The 20,069-nt window shown below is 40.3% G+C and overlaps 2 protein-coding genes across 2 annotated transcripts in view; one reads left to right on the forward strand and one right to left on the reverse strand.

The window, feature by feature from the left end:
• CDC20B (cell division cycle 20B) overlaps positions 1-19,676 on the reverse strand; it is a 72,603-nt gene extending 52,927 nt beyond the window's left edge. Inside the window, exons 1-2 of the mRNA XM_023545456.2 lie at positions 19,345-19,676; positions 19,004-19,066 (exon numbers count right to left, since the gene is read on the reverse strand). Of these exons, the coding sequence (XP_023401224.2) occupies positions 19,004-19,066; positions 19,345-19,407 (126 nt within the window). The 5' untranslated portion in view covers positions 19,408-19,676. The remainder of the gene's footprint in view (positions 1-19,003; positions 19,067-19,344) is intronic.
• Positions 3,453-14,367, forward strand: GPX8 (glutathione peroxidase 8 (putative)). Its single transcript, XM_003408035.4, has 3 exons — positions 3,453-3,887; positions 4,479-4,740; positions 11,235-14,367. The coding sequence occupies exons 1-3, from the start codon at positions 3,684-3,686 to the stop codon at positions 11,396-11,398; spliced, it is 630 nt and encodes a 209-aa protein (XP_003408083.1). The 5' UTR covers positions 3,453-3,683; the 3' UTR covers positions 11,399-14,367.
• Positions 19,677-20,069: the final 393 nt, after the last annotated feature.

The raw sequence follows: 20,069 nt of genomic DNA on the forward strand, positions 1-20,069 counted from the left end.
GCTTCCCCCAAGCTTGACCTTCAACTCATCAATCTCTCCTTTTCCCCTCCTTTGAGAAGTCTTCCTTGATCTAATGAAAGCGTGCTGGTGGTTTTTCTAACATAATATCTCTTATACAAAGATATCTGTAATTTTGATATATTTATAGTCTAAGAATAGTTTTAGTATAGACAGAACACGAAAACAATGACAGGATGATATCAAAACATATACAGAATCAATGTCAATGAATTGTACATGTAGAAATTGTTGAATTGGTGTATGTTCTGCTATGTATATTCTCAACAAAAATAAATTATAAAGAAAAAACAGAGAAAGAATCTATCAAATGAACAAAAACGATGTCTCTAAAGGGCCAAAATCTGTGTTTATCCAGCACTGTCCAAAGCAGGAGTTCCCCTAAATGTTGTCTTGAATGTTTGATTAATGGACCAGTATAGATATTTATATATCATGCTTTTGTTGTTTGAAACTCTTAAGAATCATTAAATTAACAAACCGGATTTGATTTCATCATGGGCTTATTTAAGCTTTCAAAGTAGTTTTCATGTACCAAAAAACCCCACTACCGTCAAGTCTATCCTGTCTCGTAGCAACCCTATAGGACAGAGTAGAACTGCCCCATAGGGTTTTCAAGGAGAAGCTAGCGGGCTTGAACTGCCAACCTTTTCGTTAGCAGCCAAGCTCTTAACCACTGCACCACCAGGACTCCCAGTTTTCATAGAGAGGGAATTTTTTTTTTTAATAATTTTTATTGTGCTTTAAGTGACTCGATGGCACTGGGGAACTGGGGGTAGGTGAAAGTTTACAAATCAAGTCAGTGTCTCACACCAAAACCCATATACACGTTGCTTTTACACACTCCCAATTACTCTCCCCCTAATGAGACAGCCCGCTCTCTCCCTCCACTCTCTCTTTTCGTGTCCTTTTCGCCAGCTTCTAACCCCCTCCACCATCTCATCTCCCCTCCAGGCAGGAGATGCCAACATAGTCTCAAGTGTCCACCTGATCCAAGAAACTCACTCCTCACCAGCATCCCTCTCCAACCCATTGTCCAGTCCAATCCATGTCTGAAGAGTTGGCTTTGGGAATGATTCCTGTCCCGGGGCAAGAGAAGGTCTGGGGGCCATGACGAGAGGGAATTTTTTTGTCAGACCAGCCTGAACATCAGGCCTGCACAATTGTTTTAGTTCTGATTATAAAAACTGGCATTCTGGTTCATAAAGCTGTTTCTTGTAAGTGTGTACATCATAATGTTGGCCTTTCCAATCCACTCAGCTCTGGAACACTTGGTGAAAGTCTCTGTATTTACAAAACAACGACTAAGAACTATCACCATAATTTTATCAGAATAGTATCACCCTATGGGCCTGGCCTGGAGGGTGGTCAACCTCCCTCCCAGAGGTATCCACCCTGCTCCACTCCTCATCTGAAAGCCCAGTAATAATGGGCTGGGATTACATGGCTCATATTACAACAGGTATACTACAAATTAACTCTTAGAACTCAAGTTCCTGAGCCATTTGCTTGGACAGCCCAAGGAGTTAATTAAAGGGTCTAGTGTAGACAGCACTGGGTTTTGGATTATTGTAGACAGAGAGACATGAAATATTTCCACTGTGAAAGACAAAGGTAAACCAAAGGGGGAAAAATATTTCGGTGTAAGGAGGGCTTCTCAGACTTAAAAGCGCGTATGAATCATCTGGGGATCTTATTAAAATGCAGGTTCTGATTCAGGAAGTGTGGGGTGGGCCTGAGATTCTCCATTTCTGACAAGCACCCAGGTGAGAGCCTTCTGCAGGCCCAAGAATCACTAGAGTTTAAGTACAACAGCAGTATTAATGTTTAATATAAACACAGGGCCTTTGGGTTTTTAAACGACTCAGCCAGAGCACACCGAATAGAATTATCACAGTTGCACATTTTTGTTCTCTACTAGAAATTATGTTTAAAAGGGAATTCTTTCTGCATAATCATTTTTTAATTGTATCTATTCTTATCAGGCCATGAGACTGGGAATAAACCCTGGTGGTGTAGTGGTTAAGTGCTATGGCTGTTAACCAAAAGGTCGGCAGTTAGAATCCGCCAGGTGCTCCTTGGAAACTCTATGGGGCAGTTCTACTCTGTCCTATAGGGTATGTCCTCTATGAGTCGGAATTGACTCGACGGCACTGGGTTTGGTTTTTTGGTTTTATCTGTTGCTCACACACTTTGCAACCTAAGCGGTGGGCCTTGCTCAGCTATCCCCCACACCACTCCACCATGGCTCCCTCTCCCCACACACACCACAGTGGTAGCTGCTGGAGTACTGCCAGACAGCCTGCTAGCACATCTGCTGAAGCTCCAACAATCTAATAGGGATGGAAAGGGCACGGGCACCAGCTTCTTTATTCATTCCATGCACTTTCCTAACACTCTCTGGAAACACATCATGACACCAACAGTCGAGCTCAAGTGGAACAAAGCATCTTAATTCAGAAGTTGCCTTTGTCTTAAAGAAGACAAATTCTACCGTGACTGAAGAAACCATGGGTTTCAGGATGTTCAGGCCTCAGGGTGGGATATGCAACCCTCCAGTGCCTCACCCATACCTATCCTTAAAGTTCGTGATCTTTAGCAGCAGCACAGTTAGGCCTCTAGGGCAGGCAACAGCCCAGGGGAAAATAAAGACACATAAAAAAGAAAATTAGGTGATGCACCCCAGTGAGGTGTTCTGGGTTTTTGTTTTGGTATAATTACTATATTTAACTGTTAAGTTTCCTACTTGATTATAGAGTTCAGTGTTTTTCTGTCTTTGAGTTGCAGCCTATTGGTGAGTCATGAAATCATTTTAGTGGCTCAGAATCAGGGTGCATCACAGTTAAAGGGGAAGTATTGTTTCATGAAACTTCTCAGTCATTGTGTTTATATGTATTGTGTGTGTGAGTGCATGTGTGCGTGTGTGTGTCTGTATTGGGTTATATTGTAAAGTGCATTTCTTACTGCAGATCATGATCAAAAAATGTGAAAAACACAGACTTTGCGCTAAGATAGAGGAGAGTTTTTTAAAGCCTGAATTGTTTTTAATCTATTTATTTTTACTCTATTCACCGGGCATTTGGTTGCCCTAGCTGCATGCGTCCAGGGTAGTTTTTCAGGTATTTCACTGCTCTTTACACTATAAATTACTTGAACCCATTTGGCATATTTAATCCAGACATATAATAATAATTCTCTAAGGTTATGCATCATTATTAAAAAAAAAAAAAAAAAAAAAACTAGTGCCATCGATTAGGTGACATTTAATCTGCATTCGGAACCATTCCTGGGTATCCCGCACCCCACCCTCTACATCCAACCAATCGCTTGATAAATACACACTAAGCAGTTCACAGCTTTCAAGTTACAAGCGCGCCATCTTCTGGTCAAATACTTTCTATGTTGGATATTAAACCGAAGCAAGAACGACTTGATTTTTCTAGCTACAATTGCAATTGGTATCACAAGTAAATTGTAATTATTTCTATCTCTTTGTTTCTTTCAGGAGTTTCACTCTATTCTCTTTCTAAGAGCCTATTTAGTCCTTAGCAGTGACAAGGGCTAGTCTGTCCGTCCTGGTTTTCCGTTAAAATGCACCGGTTTCAAGTTTCAGCTCCTCCTTGGAAATTCCAGCTCGCTGAGTCTTCCCTCTAGAATCATCCAAAATGGAGCCTCTTACGGCATATCCTTTAAAATGTTCGGGCCCCAAAGCAAAGGTATTTGCAGTCTTTTTGTCTATGGTTCTGTGCACAGTATTGCTATTTCTTCTACAACTAAAATTCCTAAAACCTAGAATCAACAGCTTTTATACTTTTGAAGTGAAGGATGCAAAAGGAAGAGCCGTTTCTCTGGAAAAGTTTAAAGGAAAAGTAAGTGCATCTTCTGATTGTTCTATCGTTTTTCCATGTTCTATATTCGCTTAATACAATCGATTTTAGCTATTAAGTGGTCGTATTAGAATTTAGCCTTCAGAGTAATATTGCTAATATATCACTTTAGTTTTTAGAGCTCTGATAGTTTATGTACTTCTGATAAACTGACTATTCATTTGTTTTCTTTGAAGTGTTTTACCGTGTGTTGAATTAATACTTTAATATGTTTAGAAAACGCTTATAGTTAGTAATGTGTATATGGAGGCCCTTATTAACAAACGTATTAATTGCGTAATCTAACAACATTTTTAAAAAGCATATTATCGATGATCATATAATTATGTCTTATTTTAAAAACTTCCATGAGTACTTGATGTTTTTTTATGGCAGTGATCCTTCAGGGTCCTAACTCAGGCATCTGGTTATGATTTTTAATAAAATTGGCCATGCCTAAAAATATAAAATCACCATCAGAAGTTGCATTCTCAAAGTGGTTTAGGTTTTTAACTACTTGCAGGACTTTTTTTTTTTTTTTTTTTTAATCTTTTGCTTCACTTTCCGGTTGGATTTTTTTTCTTTTTCCGGGAGGTTTCACTAGTTGTAAACGTGGCTAGTGACTGCAAACTCACAGACAGAAATTACTTAGCACTGCAGGAACTGCACAGAGAATTTGGACCGTTCCACTTCAGCGTCTTGGCTTTTCCGTGCAATCAGTTTGGAGACTCGGAACCACGCCCAAGCAAGGAAGTAGAATCTTTTGCAAGAAGTAACTACGGAGTAACATTCCCCATCTTCCACAAGATTAAGATTCTAGGATCTGAAGCAGAACCTGCATTTAGATTTCTTGTTGGTAAATATCTACCTTGCCTCACCAATATAATGTTTTTAGTTGCTTTTCGTTTTTAAAACAAAGGTACGGGGACCATACTTTCCTATTCCATTTGAAATGTTTTGTTGGGAAAGTTTTATAAAACTATCCAAGACCCAGAATCTTATCCTGTGTAACTAACTTTCCAGACGTCATGCACCCCTGGAATTAATATTTTAACTTCTTGGGTGTCAAAAGAAATCTACTCCAATGTGTTTTATCCCTTATGACCGTCATCCTGAATAATTTACTTGAAATGTGCTTATGGCTATTTTCATAAATATCTCAGTCTTCTCCATTTAAGTAGCTTCTGGGGAAATGTCCCTCCTCATAATTAAATCTGTACATCTCATGAATATTGCTGAACAGTACTAGTTAAGCATATCTTTGTGGTTAATTTTATGTTGCCTTACTCATCTGAGATACTATCGTCGAGGATGAATAATATCTAGATTTACCAGATTTTTGCTAAATTTCGAAACAGAATATAACTCTTTTTTTTTTCCCCAATGGGGGCACTGTTAGGCAGTGTCTACAATTAGGCTAGCTACAGATACCTATTTAAGACTTTCCAAGGTTAATCAGCAGAACAGCGGTGTTATATAGCGGTTAAGATCATAGGTCTTTGCCCCAGACTGCCTGGGTTCAAACCCCTGTTCTGTCGCTTTTGCTGTGTGGCTTTAGGCACATTACTTAACTTCCCATGCCTGCTTCTTCATTTGTAAAATGAGCATACCAACAGTATCCATCTCCTAAAATTGTTTGGAGAATTAAATGTGTTAAAATTAAATAGTAAAAGTAATTAAAAAACCCAGACCCGTGTTAAAATTAAATACCAAAAGTCACGTATTTATATACTGCTTATTGTGCCAGGCACTGTGTTAAAAGACCTTCAGCTAATGTCCCCGTTCCCAACTTATTCTGATATTCTCAGTCCTATTTTCACTGTAGATAATCTGAGTTTTGACCCCCAAAAGAAAAATTTTAGGCAATCAAGTTTCCAATCCAGCCAGATTATGATGCTCAACAATACTTCATTAAAATAGGAGCTGAGAACTTCCTAGAAACATTGTATTTAATTTCTAGGGAAAACCGACGTGCAACACCTAACACCATGAATGGAAGTGATGTTTTCACGCCTTTTATTTCCGGGGTGCACTGAGGAAAGAAAAGCCAGAGTACGTGCACTAGAACTCCTAGGCTCCTCTACTTTGTCACTAAAAAACTTCTGAAATCCCACTTACCCTGTGTAGTCCAAACCTGTTGTTCTTGTTCTTGTTAGGTGCCATCAAGTCGGTTCCGACTCATAGTGACCCTGTGCACAACAGAACGAAACACTGCCCGGCCCTAAGCCATCCTTACAATGGTTATGCTTGGGCTCATTGTTGCAGCCACTGTGTCAGTCCACCTCACTGAGGGTCTTCCTCTTTTCCACTGACCCTGTACTCTGCCAAGCATGATATCCTTCTCCAGGGACTGATCCCTCCTGACAACATGTCCAAAGTATGTAAGACCCAGTCTCGCCATCCTTGCCTTTAAGGACCATTCTGGCTGTACTTCTTCTAAGACAGATTTGTTTGTTCTTTTGGCAGTCCATGGTATATTCGATATTCTACGCCAACACCACAATTCACAGCCATCAATTCTTCTTCGGTCTCCCTTATTCATTGTCCAGCTTTCACATGCATATGATGCGATTGGAAATACCGTGGCTTGGGTCAGGCGCACCTTAGTCTTCAAGGTGACATCTTTGCTTTCCAACATTTTAAAGAGGTTCTTTGCAGCAGATTTACCCAGTGCAATGCATCTTTTAATTTCTTGACTGCTGCTTCTATGGGTGTTGATTGTGAATCCAAGTAAAATGAAATCCTTGACAACTTCAATCATTTCTCCGTTTATCGTGATGTTGCTATTTGGTCCAGTTGTGAGGATTTTTGTTTTCTTTATGCTGAGGTGCAATCCATACTGAAGGCTGTGGTCTTTGATCTTCATTAGTAAGTCCTTCAAGTCCTTTCCACTTTCAGCAAGGAAGGTTGTGTCATCTGCATAACACAGGTTGTTAATGAGTCTTCCTCCAATCCTGATGCCCTGTTTTTCATATAGTCCACCTTCTCAGATTATTTGCTCAGCATACAGATTGAATAGGTATGGTGAAAGAATACAACCCTGACGCACACCTTTCCTGAATTTTAACCAATCAGTATCCCTTTGTTCTGTCCGAACAACTGCCTCTTGATCTATATAAAGGTTCCTCACGAGCACAATTAAGTGTTCTGGAATTCCCATTCTTCGCAACGTTATCCATAATTTGTTATGATCCACACAGTGGAATCCCTTTGCACAGTCAGTAAAACACAGATAAACATCCTTCTGGTATTCTCTGCTTTCAGCCAGGATCCATCTGACCTCAGCAATGATATCCCTGGTTCCACGTCCTCTTCTGAAACCAGCCTCAATTTCTGGCAGTTCCCTGTCGATATACTGCTGTAGCTGCTTTTGAACAATCTTCAGCAGAATTTTGCATGCATGTGATGTTGTATTGTTTTATAATTTCCATATTTGGCTGGATCACCTTTCTTGGGAATAGGCATAAATATGGATCTCTTCCAGTCAGTTGGCCAGGAAGCTGTCTTCCATATTTCCTGGCATAGACAAGCGAGCACCTCCAGCGCTGCATCTGTTTGTTGAAACATCTCAATTGATATTCCATCAATTCCTGGAGCCTTGTTTTCGCCAATGCCTTACAGAGCAGCTTGAACTTTTTCCTTCAGTACTATTGGTTCCTTATCATGTGCCACCTCTTGAAATGGTTGAACATCGACTAATTCTTTTTGGTATAATGACTCTGTGTATTCCTTCCATCTTCTTTTGATGCTTCCTGCATTGCTTAATATTTTCCCCATAGAATCCTTCACTATTGCAACTCAGGGCTTGAATTTTTTCTTCAGTTCTTTCAGCTTGAGAAACACTGAGCATGTTTTTCCCTTTTGGTTTTCCATCTCCAGCTCTTTGCACATATCATTATAATACTTTACTTTGTCTTCTCAAGACGCCTTTTGATATCTTCTGTTCAGTTCTTTTACTTCATCACTTCTTCCTTTTGCTTTAGTTGCCCGATGTTCGAGAGCAAGTTTCAGAGTCTCCTCTGACATCTATCTTGGTCTTTTATTTCTTTCCTGTCTTTTCAATGACTTCTTGCTTTCTTCATGTATGATGTCCTTGATATTATTCCACAACTCGTCTGGTCTTCGGTCACTAGTGTTCAGTGCGTCAAATTTAGTCTTCAGATGGTCTCTAAATTCAGGTGGGATATACTCAAGGTCATATTTTGGCTCTCGTGGACTTGCTCCGATTTTCTTCAGTTTCAGCTTGAACTTGCATATGAGCAATTGATGGTCTGTTCCACAGTCGGCCCCTAGCCGTGTTCTGACTGATGGTATTGAGCTTTTCCATTATCTCTTTCCACAGATGTAGTCAATCCGATTTCTGTGTGTTCCATCGGGTGAGGTCCATGTGTATAGTCGCCGTTTATGTTGGTGAAAGAAGGTATTTGCAAAGGAGAAGTCGTTGGTCTTGCAAAATTCTATCATTCGATCTCCAGCATTGTTTCTATCACCAAGGCCATATTTTCCAACTACTGATCCTTCTTTGTTTCCAACTTTCGCGTTCCAATCACCAGTAGTTATCAATGCATCTTGACTGCATGTTTGATTCAATTTCAGACTGCAGCAGCTGATAAAAATCTTCTACTTCTTCATCTTTGGCCCTAGTGGTTGGTGCGTAAATTCGAATAATAATCGAATTAACTTGTCTTCCTTGTAGGCATATGGATATTATCCTATCACTGACAGCATTGTACTTCAGGATAGATCTTGAAAATTTTTTTGACGATGAACGCAACACCATTGCTCTTCAAGTTGTCATTCTCAGTATAGTAGACTATAAGATTGTCCAATTCAAAATGGCCAATATCAGTCCATTTCAGCTCACTAATGCCTAGGATATCGATGTTTATGCATTCCATCTCGTTTTCAACGATTTCCGGTTTTCCTAGATTCATACTTTGTACATTCCAGGTTCCGATTATTAATGGATGTTTGCAGCTGTTTCTTCTCACTTTGAGTTGCAACACATCAACAAATAAAGGTCCCGAAAGCTTTACTCCACCCATGTCATTAAGGTCGACTCTACTTTGAGGAGGCAGCTCTTCCCCGGTCCTTTGAGTGCCTTCCAACCTGGGGGGCTCATCTTCCAGCGCTATATCAGACAGTGTTCCGCTGCTATTCATAAGGTTTTCACTGGCTAATGCTTTTCAGAAGTAGACTGTTGGGTCCTTCTTCCTAGTCTGTCTTAGTCTGGAAGCTCAGCTGAAACCTGTCCTCCATGGGTGGCCCTGCTGGTATCTGAATACCAGTGGCATAGCTTCCAGCATCACAGCAACACACAAGCCCCCACAGTGAGACAAACTGACAGACACGTGGGGGAATCCAAAAACTAATAGTGATTTAAGCTTTCACTGAAGTTAAGATGGAGCTCTAGAGTGAAAGACTGTGAAACCATGGCCAAATGAAAATTAGATCTTTTAAAACTGGCCAAAATGGACAGTAACTGCTCATTTGGCTGCGAACAGGACCACCGTGTATGTACAGGTGTGCAGGTTGTTCACTAGCCACGGGCATCCAGGTGAGGAGGCAAAGGGGACCTGAAACCTTGTCGAGTTGCACTTGCCAAGGTGTGTGCTGTGAGGATGTGCCCATCTGGAGAAGCATCTTCTGATTTACTCAAAGATGTCACATCAGCTAGAAAGAGCCCTGCCCAGAATAGGCATTATTTTTAGGAAGATAGTTCCCATTGTAGAAAAAATTGGCTATTTTTCAAAATGATTTTAAGAAAGCTTTAATGTAATAATATGACGCTCATGTTGAGGCTTTGATTTTTTTTTCTAATTAGAAAAATTAGGAAAAAAATCAGCAGTACTACTTTCTAGTAATGAAATAACAAATTTAAATGTTCACAATACCCAAAGTAAAGCAGATATAATAATGGCTACTTTTTATTTTAGTTATTATCTTTAACCTATACTTCCTTATTGGCTTTTTTCCCGTTACAAAGCAAAGTATCACCAGCTTTAAAAACTCCAAGTAGCGTGTTCCTTCTGCCTACTTCATCACTATTTTTTAAAGAGTTTTTAACACTTGCTATCTTGGCTTCCCTGAATCCATTTCCTTCTTGGACCCCTATATTTGGCTTTTCATTCCACAGTTCCCCTGAACCTGGCTGGCAAGGGTCCCAATGACTTCTTTTCTGGCCCCTTTTCATTCTCCTTTGCAGGTTCCTCTTTTTCCATCAACCCTTAACTCTGCTGATCCCCAGGACAAAATTTTCCCATAATCCACTTGGGCTCTTCTTATTCCACCCTCTTTGAGTGAGCGCTCTCCTAAGCTCCAAAGCCATATACCCAGATGTCTGCTCTGATTTGGGTGCCCCCAGAGAAATCTGAACCCCATCGTGTACAAAAATGAATCTGTCATCTTCCTCCTAAAATCTGCTTGCTCTGCCATGTTCCTTGGGGAAGAAGTACAGCCTAGAGGTTAAGAGCATGAGCTCTGGAGTAGGAAAGCCTAGATACTACCCTGGAGCTACCACTCATTAATCATATGACCTTGAGTCTAGGCCTTCATTTTCTCATCTGCAAAATGAGGATAATAAAAATACCAACCTCATAAGATTGATGTAAAGTTTAAATAAGAGGATCCATTGAAAGCACTGGACACATTACTAGGCACATAGTAAGCACTTGATAAATTTTAGCTATATTATTTATATTTATACACATATTTACATATATAGTCTCATGTTAGTGAAGAATGTGAACATAAGTCCTATATGATATAAGTGATTAAAAAAATCTATAATTCTTGCATAAATTTACCAAAGGATATCATAATTTCTCAAAATAAGATAATTTAGAATTCCTTAGTTTTCAGCTATGTAATATGTAACAATACAGAGAAAACCAATATATTTAATATAAAAAGTAATCCATACATTTTTATTACCAAACAGTATGAAAAATATCAATATATTTAATATGAAAAGTGATCTATATATTTCTGTTACCAAGGACATTTTAGAGCATCATTTTCTCTAAAAGAAATTTTTTAAACCGAAAGTTTTGAGCTGGTGACAAGGTAGAATTTTTGTTGTTTAGATCAGCAAATCCAAAATAAACAACTTTGTTTCATTTCATGATTCTAGATCAGTAGAATCATCAGTGACGTTACCCAGTATATCAAGATTTGGTTACTCAAACTTTGAGTTTTGCTTCATTTGGGTGTTTTGTTTTGTTTTATACTTGACATTATGACAGTCGTCGAGTTTGACTCTAACGGTATTATTTATGGAGATGCTAACAGAAATGAAAATCTTGACAAAGAATAAAGTTATGCTCATGAAAATATGTTCTGATATTTTAGATTCTTCAAAGAAGGAACCAAGGTGGAATTTTTGGAAGTATCTGGTCAACCCAGAGGGCCAAGTTGTGAAGTTCTGGAGGCCAGAGGAGCCCATTGAAGCCATCAGGCCTGACATAGCAGCTCTGGTTAGACAAATGATCATAAAAAAGAAGGAGGATCTATGAAAATGCCCTTGAACCATTCTAATGCAATAGTCAGAATAGAAATGTCTCCATGAGGGTTTGGTCTGACAGTTAAATGTGGCACTGAAGGTTTTGTTTTGTTTTGTTTTGTTTTGTTTTAATTATCTTCTGCTCATCAGTGGTGATAAATGTCCCCAGGATATAGATGTTACTCAAAGCAAAAATAAAGGGTAGGCAAAAATTCAAAATGAATTATATTAAGTACTTCATCTGATCACTAAAAAATTCAGGATACACAGTCACCAATGGGCTTCAATACCCTATTGTTCAACTTAACACTTTCTAGGATTCCACTTGATGGCAATGCTAACACACTAAACCACTATTGGGATTCAGGAACACTGCACATGACTGAATTTTTGAAGTAACTAACTGTTAATGGCTATTTTGATAAACACAAAATGGCTATTTTGATGAACACAAAATATTAAAAATTTAAAACATCTATTACAGATTCATGTAGAGTTTTGTTTTGTTTTGGTAGAGTTTCCTAGTGCATTTTACTACATTTGGCCAAATCATCATTTTTAAATGACACTTAATATTTGAAAAGGCCTTCACCAGTTTCACCCTGGTGGCATAGTGATTAAGTGCTACGGCTGCTAACCAAAGGGTCAGCAGTTCAAATCTACCAGGCACTCCTTGGCAACTCTATGGTGCAGTTCAACTCTGTCCTATAGGGTCGCTATGAGTCGGAATCGACTCGATGGCAACTGGGTTTGGTTTTTTTTTTTTGGTTTCATCAATTTCATTATTTCCCTCCCTATTATTTTCCAGAAGCAACTCAGATTCCACAAGTGGAATATTAACAGTTGAGTCACAGTCTTTATTTCTGTGTGAAAATCCCAAGTGTAGGAAAAAGGCCTTGGGAATAATATCACTTACCTTTATTCAGTCATTATGGGTTGATTTTTGTTAGTATATTCAGATTAGATTAGCCATCTGGAAAGAATTCAGTGCTGCCATCATTCTGATGGCTGAAATCATAAGAGTCAAACAGTCAAAACTCTAATGCAAAAAGAGGATGACTGCAATTATAGACTCCTGCAGTGTAAATTGACAATCACTGAGCATCCTCAGGGAGAGTCACGATATACTTTTTCTCTCAACGTCATGACCTTTATATTTTGTCAGCCTTATAGTTATTGGCTAACAAAGCAATTGTGCCAAATTGGTGCAGGGACTTTGTTACCCCACAAAATATTCACTGCATAAATGAAATAGGTCTGGAGCAAAAAAATATATATGTGACAATACAGTCATGTAAAATGCGGCTAAGAAGGAAGACCCAATTTAAAATACCTGTGACTTGGTTCCAAATTTTCATCTGATTGGTGAAAGTGAAGATGCTTTTTTATGGTGAATTCCGTTAACACCACTTCAGTGTACAGTTCTACGTAATTGCTTTGTAGCTCTTAAGAGAAACAAAAAATATTTCCTGAAGCAATTTGCTTTGAAATGTCCAGCTACCCAGCTATGAATTTATTTAATAAGATATGTGGTAGGGGTGGGAGGACAGTTTCAATCAGAGGTCAAGATATTTGAAATGCCCCAAAGAATTTACAGGGATGTAGCACAGAGCGCCGGTGGTGCAGTGGTTAAGAGCTACGGCTGCTAACTGAAAGGCTGGCAGTTCAGATCTACCAGTTGCTCCTTGGAAACCCTATGGGGCAGTTCTTCTCTGTCCTACCGTGAATAGCCTCAAGGATGATACAGTATGTCAACAACCCTGGTGCTACCTCTAACCAGCTGCATGACTTTGGGCATGTCACTTAACTGCTTTTATTTTTATTACATTTTTTTTTCCACTTAACTTTCTTTAACTTCAGTTTCCTCACCTGTACAGTTAAGGGGGTCAAATTGAAAAGCTCCTTGCAGCTCTAAAAGTCAATGGAAATACCAAAGTGTTTTAAGTAATCAGGGGAGAAAATCTGAGGACTAACCTAGATTGTTAGTGAATTATCAGAAGCCACCTAACAAACCTATCTATCCTTGGCAATTTTGCCCTGAGAAACTATTAGCAATTTGAATTCTGGGCCTCTAAGCAAAATTTTGTCCCAGGGCAACTGCCTCCAAGTATTGCTTCCAGAGCACTGTTCCAAGAGCTCATCCCAGTGCTGGGGGGTGGGGGTGGGGGGGTATTTGTATATGCTTACATTAGGTGTGTGAGCAGACCTGTATGTGCCAGCACTGCACAGGGAATGTAGTCTCCTCACTGCCAGACAGACGTAATGGAGCTGCCCTGGAGCCAACCAGGACTGTCCAGTGGACAAAATTCATATGGACATCCTGCCTAAAGTCATGAGTTCTCGCCAAAGCCGTATTAAGTGGATTTCTTCACTTATATGTCACAATCATGGTTCCCTTATTCAACTGAGAATCCCTGCTCTCATCTGTGCTTGGTTCTCCTCGCTTGCCCTCTGTGTATACGAGGCAAGCAGATGAGGTTTTCAAAGTGTGCCCATGTATTGGCCTGAGGGAAAGGAAATTTGCATGTTCTGTAACAATTAGGCTATGTCAGCTGAAGCAGGGAATGGAGCAATTTGCTGACACGCTGCCTCCGCAACTTCAGTGTCTCAGATGAGTACCATCAGGCAAATGCACACTGAGAAAAAAATGCATCTTTCTTGAATTGAGCATAATGACTTCCCTGTCGCCACATCAAAAAGTCTGAGACATAAACTGCTACAGGCTGCCTGAACTGAGGGGTATGACAGAAAAATACCAAGGGTCAGTCACATAAAAGGGTATTCAGCTGTTGTCCTCATGACAAAGGAAAACAATAAAATCATGTGCATTTTAATTGTGGCAAATAATTTACTGACTTGAAGTTTGTTTTGTTTTGATTTGAGGGTGGAGGGGAGTACTTCATTCTGACTCCTGGTCATCATCTCATGGTAGATGTCACAGTAGAGATTGTCAGGTTGGAATAAATATGCATTTGCCTGAAATATACCTTGAAAGTTGTACTTCATTTCTGAAATGCTTTATAATTATAGTGTATATACCATATGTGAGCCGGAATCGACTCCATGGCAACAGGGTGGGTTGGGTTTGGCCAATAAATGTTTAACAACCAACTCTGGGCGGGGAGCCCTGACTTGCTGCATTTGCCAATTTCAGTGGTGTAAATGCTCTCACATAGCCAGTTTCCAGCTGCAGTGGTTTAACAACTGACTTGCAAAATTTTTTAAAATTTATGTCAGTTCTCACAAATCAGTACGAGCTGGCTCCAGCACACCAGAATTCTTGGAAAAATCAGACTTGATCAAGTTATCATAAGGATCTCCAGAGAGAAAAATCTAGAACAAAATACACACTCTTTATTTTTACTGTATACTATTTTGATGGAAGGTTATGTAAAAATGTATAAGTATATACAGTTGCTGAGTAATGAAAAGCCACTGGCAGTATACTGCCTAATCACACTAAAATCTCATGACCTAACTCAGTTATTTGCGGATGATCTCAAACAGGAAAATACTTAAGAAAAAAAGACGTGTAAACAAAATCCATGAAGAAAAACAAAAATTATATTTCTCTGAAAATTAGTTTCTTTAAAAACATTAACCATGTTTCAAAATACTGCCTTTCATTAGCTGAAAAGTGTCACGTGGTCCATGTACAAAATACCATGTTAATTAGTGGTGCTCCTTCACAAGAAAAATGATGCATTTGGGCGGAGCTGATAAGGGGACACTCTATCCATACTTAGCCCTCAGCTTGATTTCCTCTTTCCAATAATAAAAGTCTAATAACCATTACACCTAGAAACGAACACCTGTCTCTTCCCTTCCCCTTCCCCAGGCAAACATGGGCCATACCTTGCAGAGTGAGGCATTATCTTTTAGGGGGTACAAAGGACAGGAAGGAATTTGGAAGCCTTTCAGGGCTCAGTGATGGGAAGCACTACGTGCCCAGGCCCAGTGAACAGCACAGCGGCTGCCCCACCAGAAACCACCTGGGATCCAGATGCTTCACAACCAGCTGAGCCTCTTCCCTGTCTTTTTTAACTCCCTTTCCTCTCTGCTTTTCTATTGAATTCCCAGATGTGTGCCCCTCTCTTTCCCTCCCACTCCCATGGGAACAGATTCTTTTATATCTTTGTTTTCCTCCTTACCCACTGATCTCTTTAACTTGTCTTTATTTCATTCTATTCTTTGCCTCCCTTTCTCGTTTCTTAATAATATGGAGGAGGCCTGGTGGTGAAGTGGTTAAGAGCTCAAGCTGCTAACCAAAAGGTTGGCAGTTCAAATCTGCCAGCTGCTCCTTGGAAGCCCTATGGGGCAGTTCTGCTCCATCCTTTAGGGTCGGTCTGAATAGAAATTGAGTCGACGGCACACAGCAATAACAATATGGAGCTGAAGAGCAGCTTTCAGTATTTGATTTGTTCTTTGAGTATGGATGTTGGTGTATTTTTAATTTTAAAAAGAAATTTAAACACAAAGGCCAAGCCTTCTATATTAAGTAGGTTTTATTTCTTTTTTATCAACAGAATACATTCTACAAAAAATAACATGTTGAAATTTAACCTTTAAAAAAAATTTTTTAAAAAGATGAAAATAATATTTACATAGAAGGGACACTTAAGCACAATGATCCTGAAACTGGAATGATATTGGTCAAGAGCAACAATAACAAAGATGAGTTTTAAAAATAGTCAAATGACGAAGAGTCAAACTATAAGTATCTGTTTAACCCAAGTTCTAGAAATGTGTTTAAATAGGGAAGAATAAAACTTATTTTACCAATAACTTCTCACCCAGTACGGTAGATAGTATGATAAGTTTTCACACCCCACTTCAAAAAAAACCAAACCCACTGTCGTCAAGTCAATTCTGACTCATAGTGACCCTATAGAACAGAGTAGAACTGCCCCCATAGAGTTTCCAAGGAGCACCTGGTGGATTCAGGCTGCTGACCTTTTGGTTAGCAGCCGTATCTCTTAACCACTATGTCACCAGGGTTTCTATACCCCAGTCAGGGTGCAACTAATTGACCAGACATCAGAGTCAGTTACACTAGCCAACTGCAAATGTCCACATGAGCGCGCTGTATGGCTGGGACCCAGCACGCATGTGACACCACCAAAATGGCCTCCAAGTAAACGAGAAGATGTTTAAAATCATGTTGTATGGTCAGTTCTTCCCACTTCACAAGTTAAATATGCTCCCTTCCAAACATTTGATGAGCCTATGATTTTACAGAAAATGAATTAAAGCAAATCTTCCAAACAATTCAGCCCCACACCCACAAAAAAAAAAAAAAAAAATCCCCAATTTTCTTGATATTTCAAGGGAAAATGTTTTAGCTGACTGACTCATGTAGAAAGTTACCTCAATTTTCTCTTCAGCTGGTATACACACATGGTTATACAGACCTATTCTAATGCCATATTAGGAAGCCAATAGCCCAGAAAGAATATTAAAGACAGTAGAAAATCTGAGGAAACATTTTAGGCTTTCCATTCCAAATTGTCATTATTTTCTAAATTTTAAATTAAAAAATAAATATATAATTTCACAAATACTTTAATATCTACCCAAAACTATTATTTGGAAAATCTAAAAATAATTGGAGTAGTTTCTTCACCATTATAAAGCTGTCCATTACATTATAATTGGGTAACAGGAATACCAGTCACAACTATCACGGTAAATAGTGCCCTGGTTCATAGCAAAAAGTATCTATTTATATAAATTGCACATTTAATTGTACTCTGATGTTCACAGCATATGCAATAAGTTAGCAGCTGCATGTTAGCTGATGCCACTTATCAATTCGACCAGCTAACAATACACTGCCAACCCATCACACACAGGTAACCAATGCTCTTCAGTAACAAGATGAATTTATCCGGAAGCAAGTGGCAGCGTAGTCGTGGCTGCTGAATTGACCCAAAGCAGCCAGCTAACAATACACTGCCTACCTGATTCAGGTCATCGCTCCTTTTCATGGTGTATGAAGTCACTGAGGCTAAATTTCTAACGTGAGACATAGTGCCAGAACTTTAATCTTAATAATCACATTAAAGACAAGTTATAAACAAAACTGATCCCTCCAAAACTATTGAGTGAAATAAAATCAGTATTTGCTTTAATCAAAACCTACAAGCTTTCAGAATACTTACCCTTCCATTTTCCAATTTCAAAGCTTGGATAATAAAAATATGTTGTAGCAGTACAAATGACTTAACAAACTTAGTTAAATAAATTGTACCTCTTCAAGTTGCTTCTATTTACTAACCAAAAGATCAGCTGTCTGTATTTGGTAGTAAATATCTAGGTGTCGTGGTAATACATAAACTGGACATGAGACAAAACTGAAATAATGTGTTGGAAAGAAATCAATACTAAAGTATTTAGGGAATTTAAAGGACTTAAATGTCATTGAAGGAGTCCTGGTGGCACAATAGTTAAGCTCTCGGCTGATAACCAAAGGGTGTCAGTTCAAACCCATCCAGTGCCACGGTGGAAGAAAGACCTGGTGATTTGCTCCTGTAAAGATTACAGCCTAGAAAACTCTATGGTGCAAATCTAGTGTCACATGGGGCTGCTATGAGTTGAAATCCACTAGACGACACCTAACAACAACTAATGTCATTAGTTTTTCCCCACTAAAAATGGCATTAGTCATTGTGTTCTAAAGGTGCAGTTATGTATTCAATTTAAAAGGTCACTACTTGAATATATAAAAAATTAGAGAAGATCTAGAAAAGGCTATAAAAATGGTGATGTATTTGAAACTAGAGTCTATGAATAAAAGTTGAAGGAATGTGGACTACTTAGCCTAAAGAGGGGTAAGATGAATCGTGATAATAACTTAAAGCATATGAATTCTGTTTATGCAAAAAAAATTTAAGAAAAAAGATCATTTAAATTTCTTTCATTTTTACACTGATTACAAGAGAAGGTAAAGGCCTTGGGTTTTGGTGTCAAGGAAAAAAAATACCACATAGAATCAACTTTTAAATAGCTAAACTAAAATCCCTAGATTATTCCACTTCTAAGCATTGTCCACAAGATGGCACCATTTCCATTTCTTTTGGGGAAATGCTACGAATGCAACAGACCAAACCCAACAGCCGGAGAGTTGATTTGGATTCAAAGCGACCCTGTAGCAGACAGTAGAACTGCCCCATAGGGTTTCCAAGGAGCGTCTGGTAGATTCGAACTGCTGACCTTGGAGTACAATTAGAAACTGTGAATTGTCCCCAGGCGGCCCAAACAGTTAGGGCTTGACTACTAGCTGAAGGTTGGAACCTACCCACAAGCGCCTCGGAAGACAAGGCCTGGCAATCTGCTTCTGAAAGGTCAAAGCCTTGAAAACTCTATGGAGTAGTTCTACTCTGCACACACGAGGTCACCATGAGTTGGAATCAAATTCAAAAACAAAATTTTTTTAAATTTGTATGTTTTTCAATATTTGGAGGAAATCACAATTAGTGATATTACAGGAGAGCACTTTTTTTTTCTAATCCTCATATTTTCAGACCAGTCTATACTCCCTACAAATACCTCCTTTGGCAAGGATTAGTTTGTTCACGATGGAAGTAAAACAGAACAAGAGCAAGCACCGGATGCTCACCTGAGAGGAACCTTGACTTCTCTTCTGCTTCAGGTCTTTGGCGAGCACTCGCATGACATTCTCCTTTGAAAACATAGATAACATGTTGAGGGAGAAACTATTTAGGAAAATCAGCATGTTAGCTGTGGAAGGTTTCTAGATGCTGAGCTTGTTAAACTACACTCACTTTTTTAAAGCAACCAGGCACCACCTAGAATGTAACTAAATTTACACAACTCAAAGTTAAGATCGGAGTCTAGAGTTTCACCCCACCTCCCGGTCCTAAACAGGTATTACAAACCGTGGCTGCGGCAAGCAGTCCCATTAAGGAGTCGGGTGAGTAAGGGAAAGGGCGTCCTCACCCACAGCATCTCTTCTTCGGTGCGGACCCTCCGCGGGGCGGTGCGCTCCAGTTTCCACTCCATCTTCCGCGCACTTCGTTCGGCCTGCCTGGAGCTTGGTGTCTCCTCCACCGCCTCTGGGTTTTCCCGTCCCTGATCTAAGCCAGCCTTGACACTGAATCGTCAAGCCCCTAGAGTCCCTTCCCTTAGGGCTCTCCTATTCTACCCCCAGCCTCCACTCTCCTCCACTCCTCCGCGTGCTCCTGGACAGCGGTCCCCAGAGTCCAGTTTAAAAAGCCGGCTGGGCGGCCGCGGGAGCGGGAATCCTCCTCCCCGGCTCCTCATTGGCCGGCGCTCTGGTGACGTCAGAGCCCGGGGGAGGGCTCCCCCAGCGCGCCGCGGCCCCGCCCCTCCGCGGCCGCCGGCTCTGTGTGGCTGAGGCGCGCACTTCAGCGCCAAGCTTTGCCGCGAGCCGTGGCGGGCGCGAGGCTGGGCCGGGCGGGAGGGCTGGGCCAGCGGCAGGACGCTAGGGAGCTGGAATCTCCCTCCCCGGCTCCTCATTGGCCGGCGCTCTGGTGACGTCAGAGCCTGGGATGGCTCCCCGCGGCGCGCCGCTGCCCCGCCCCTCCGCGGCCGCCGGCTCTGTGTGGCGGAGGCGCGCACTGCAGCGCCAAGCTTTGCCGCGAGCCGTGGCGGGCGCGAGGCTGGGCCGGGCGGGAGGACGCTAGAGAGCCGGCGGGCGAAGA

This window comes from Loxodonta africana, chromosome 2 (genome assembly GCF_030014295.1).
Source record: "Loxodonta africana isolate mLoxAfr1 chromosome 2, mLoxAfr1.hap2, whole genome shotgun sequence".
In the NCBI taxonomy this organism is placed as follows: Eukaryota; Metazoa; Chordata; class Mammalia; order Proboscidea; family Elephantidae; genus Loxodonta; species Loxodonta africana.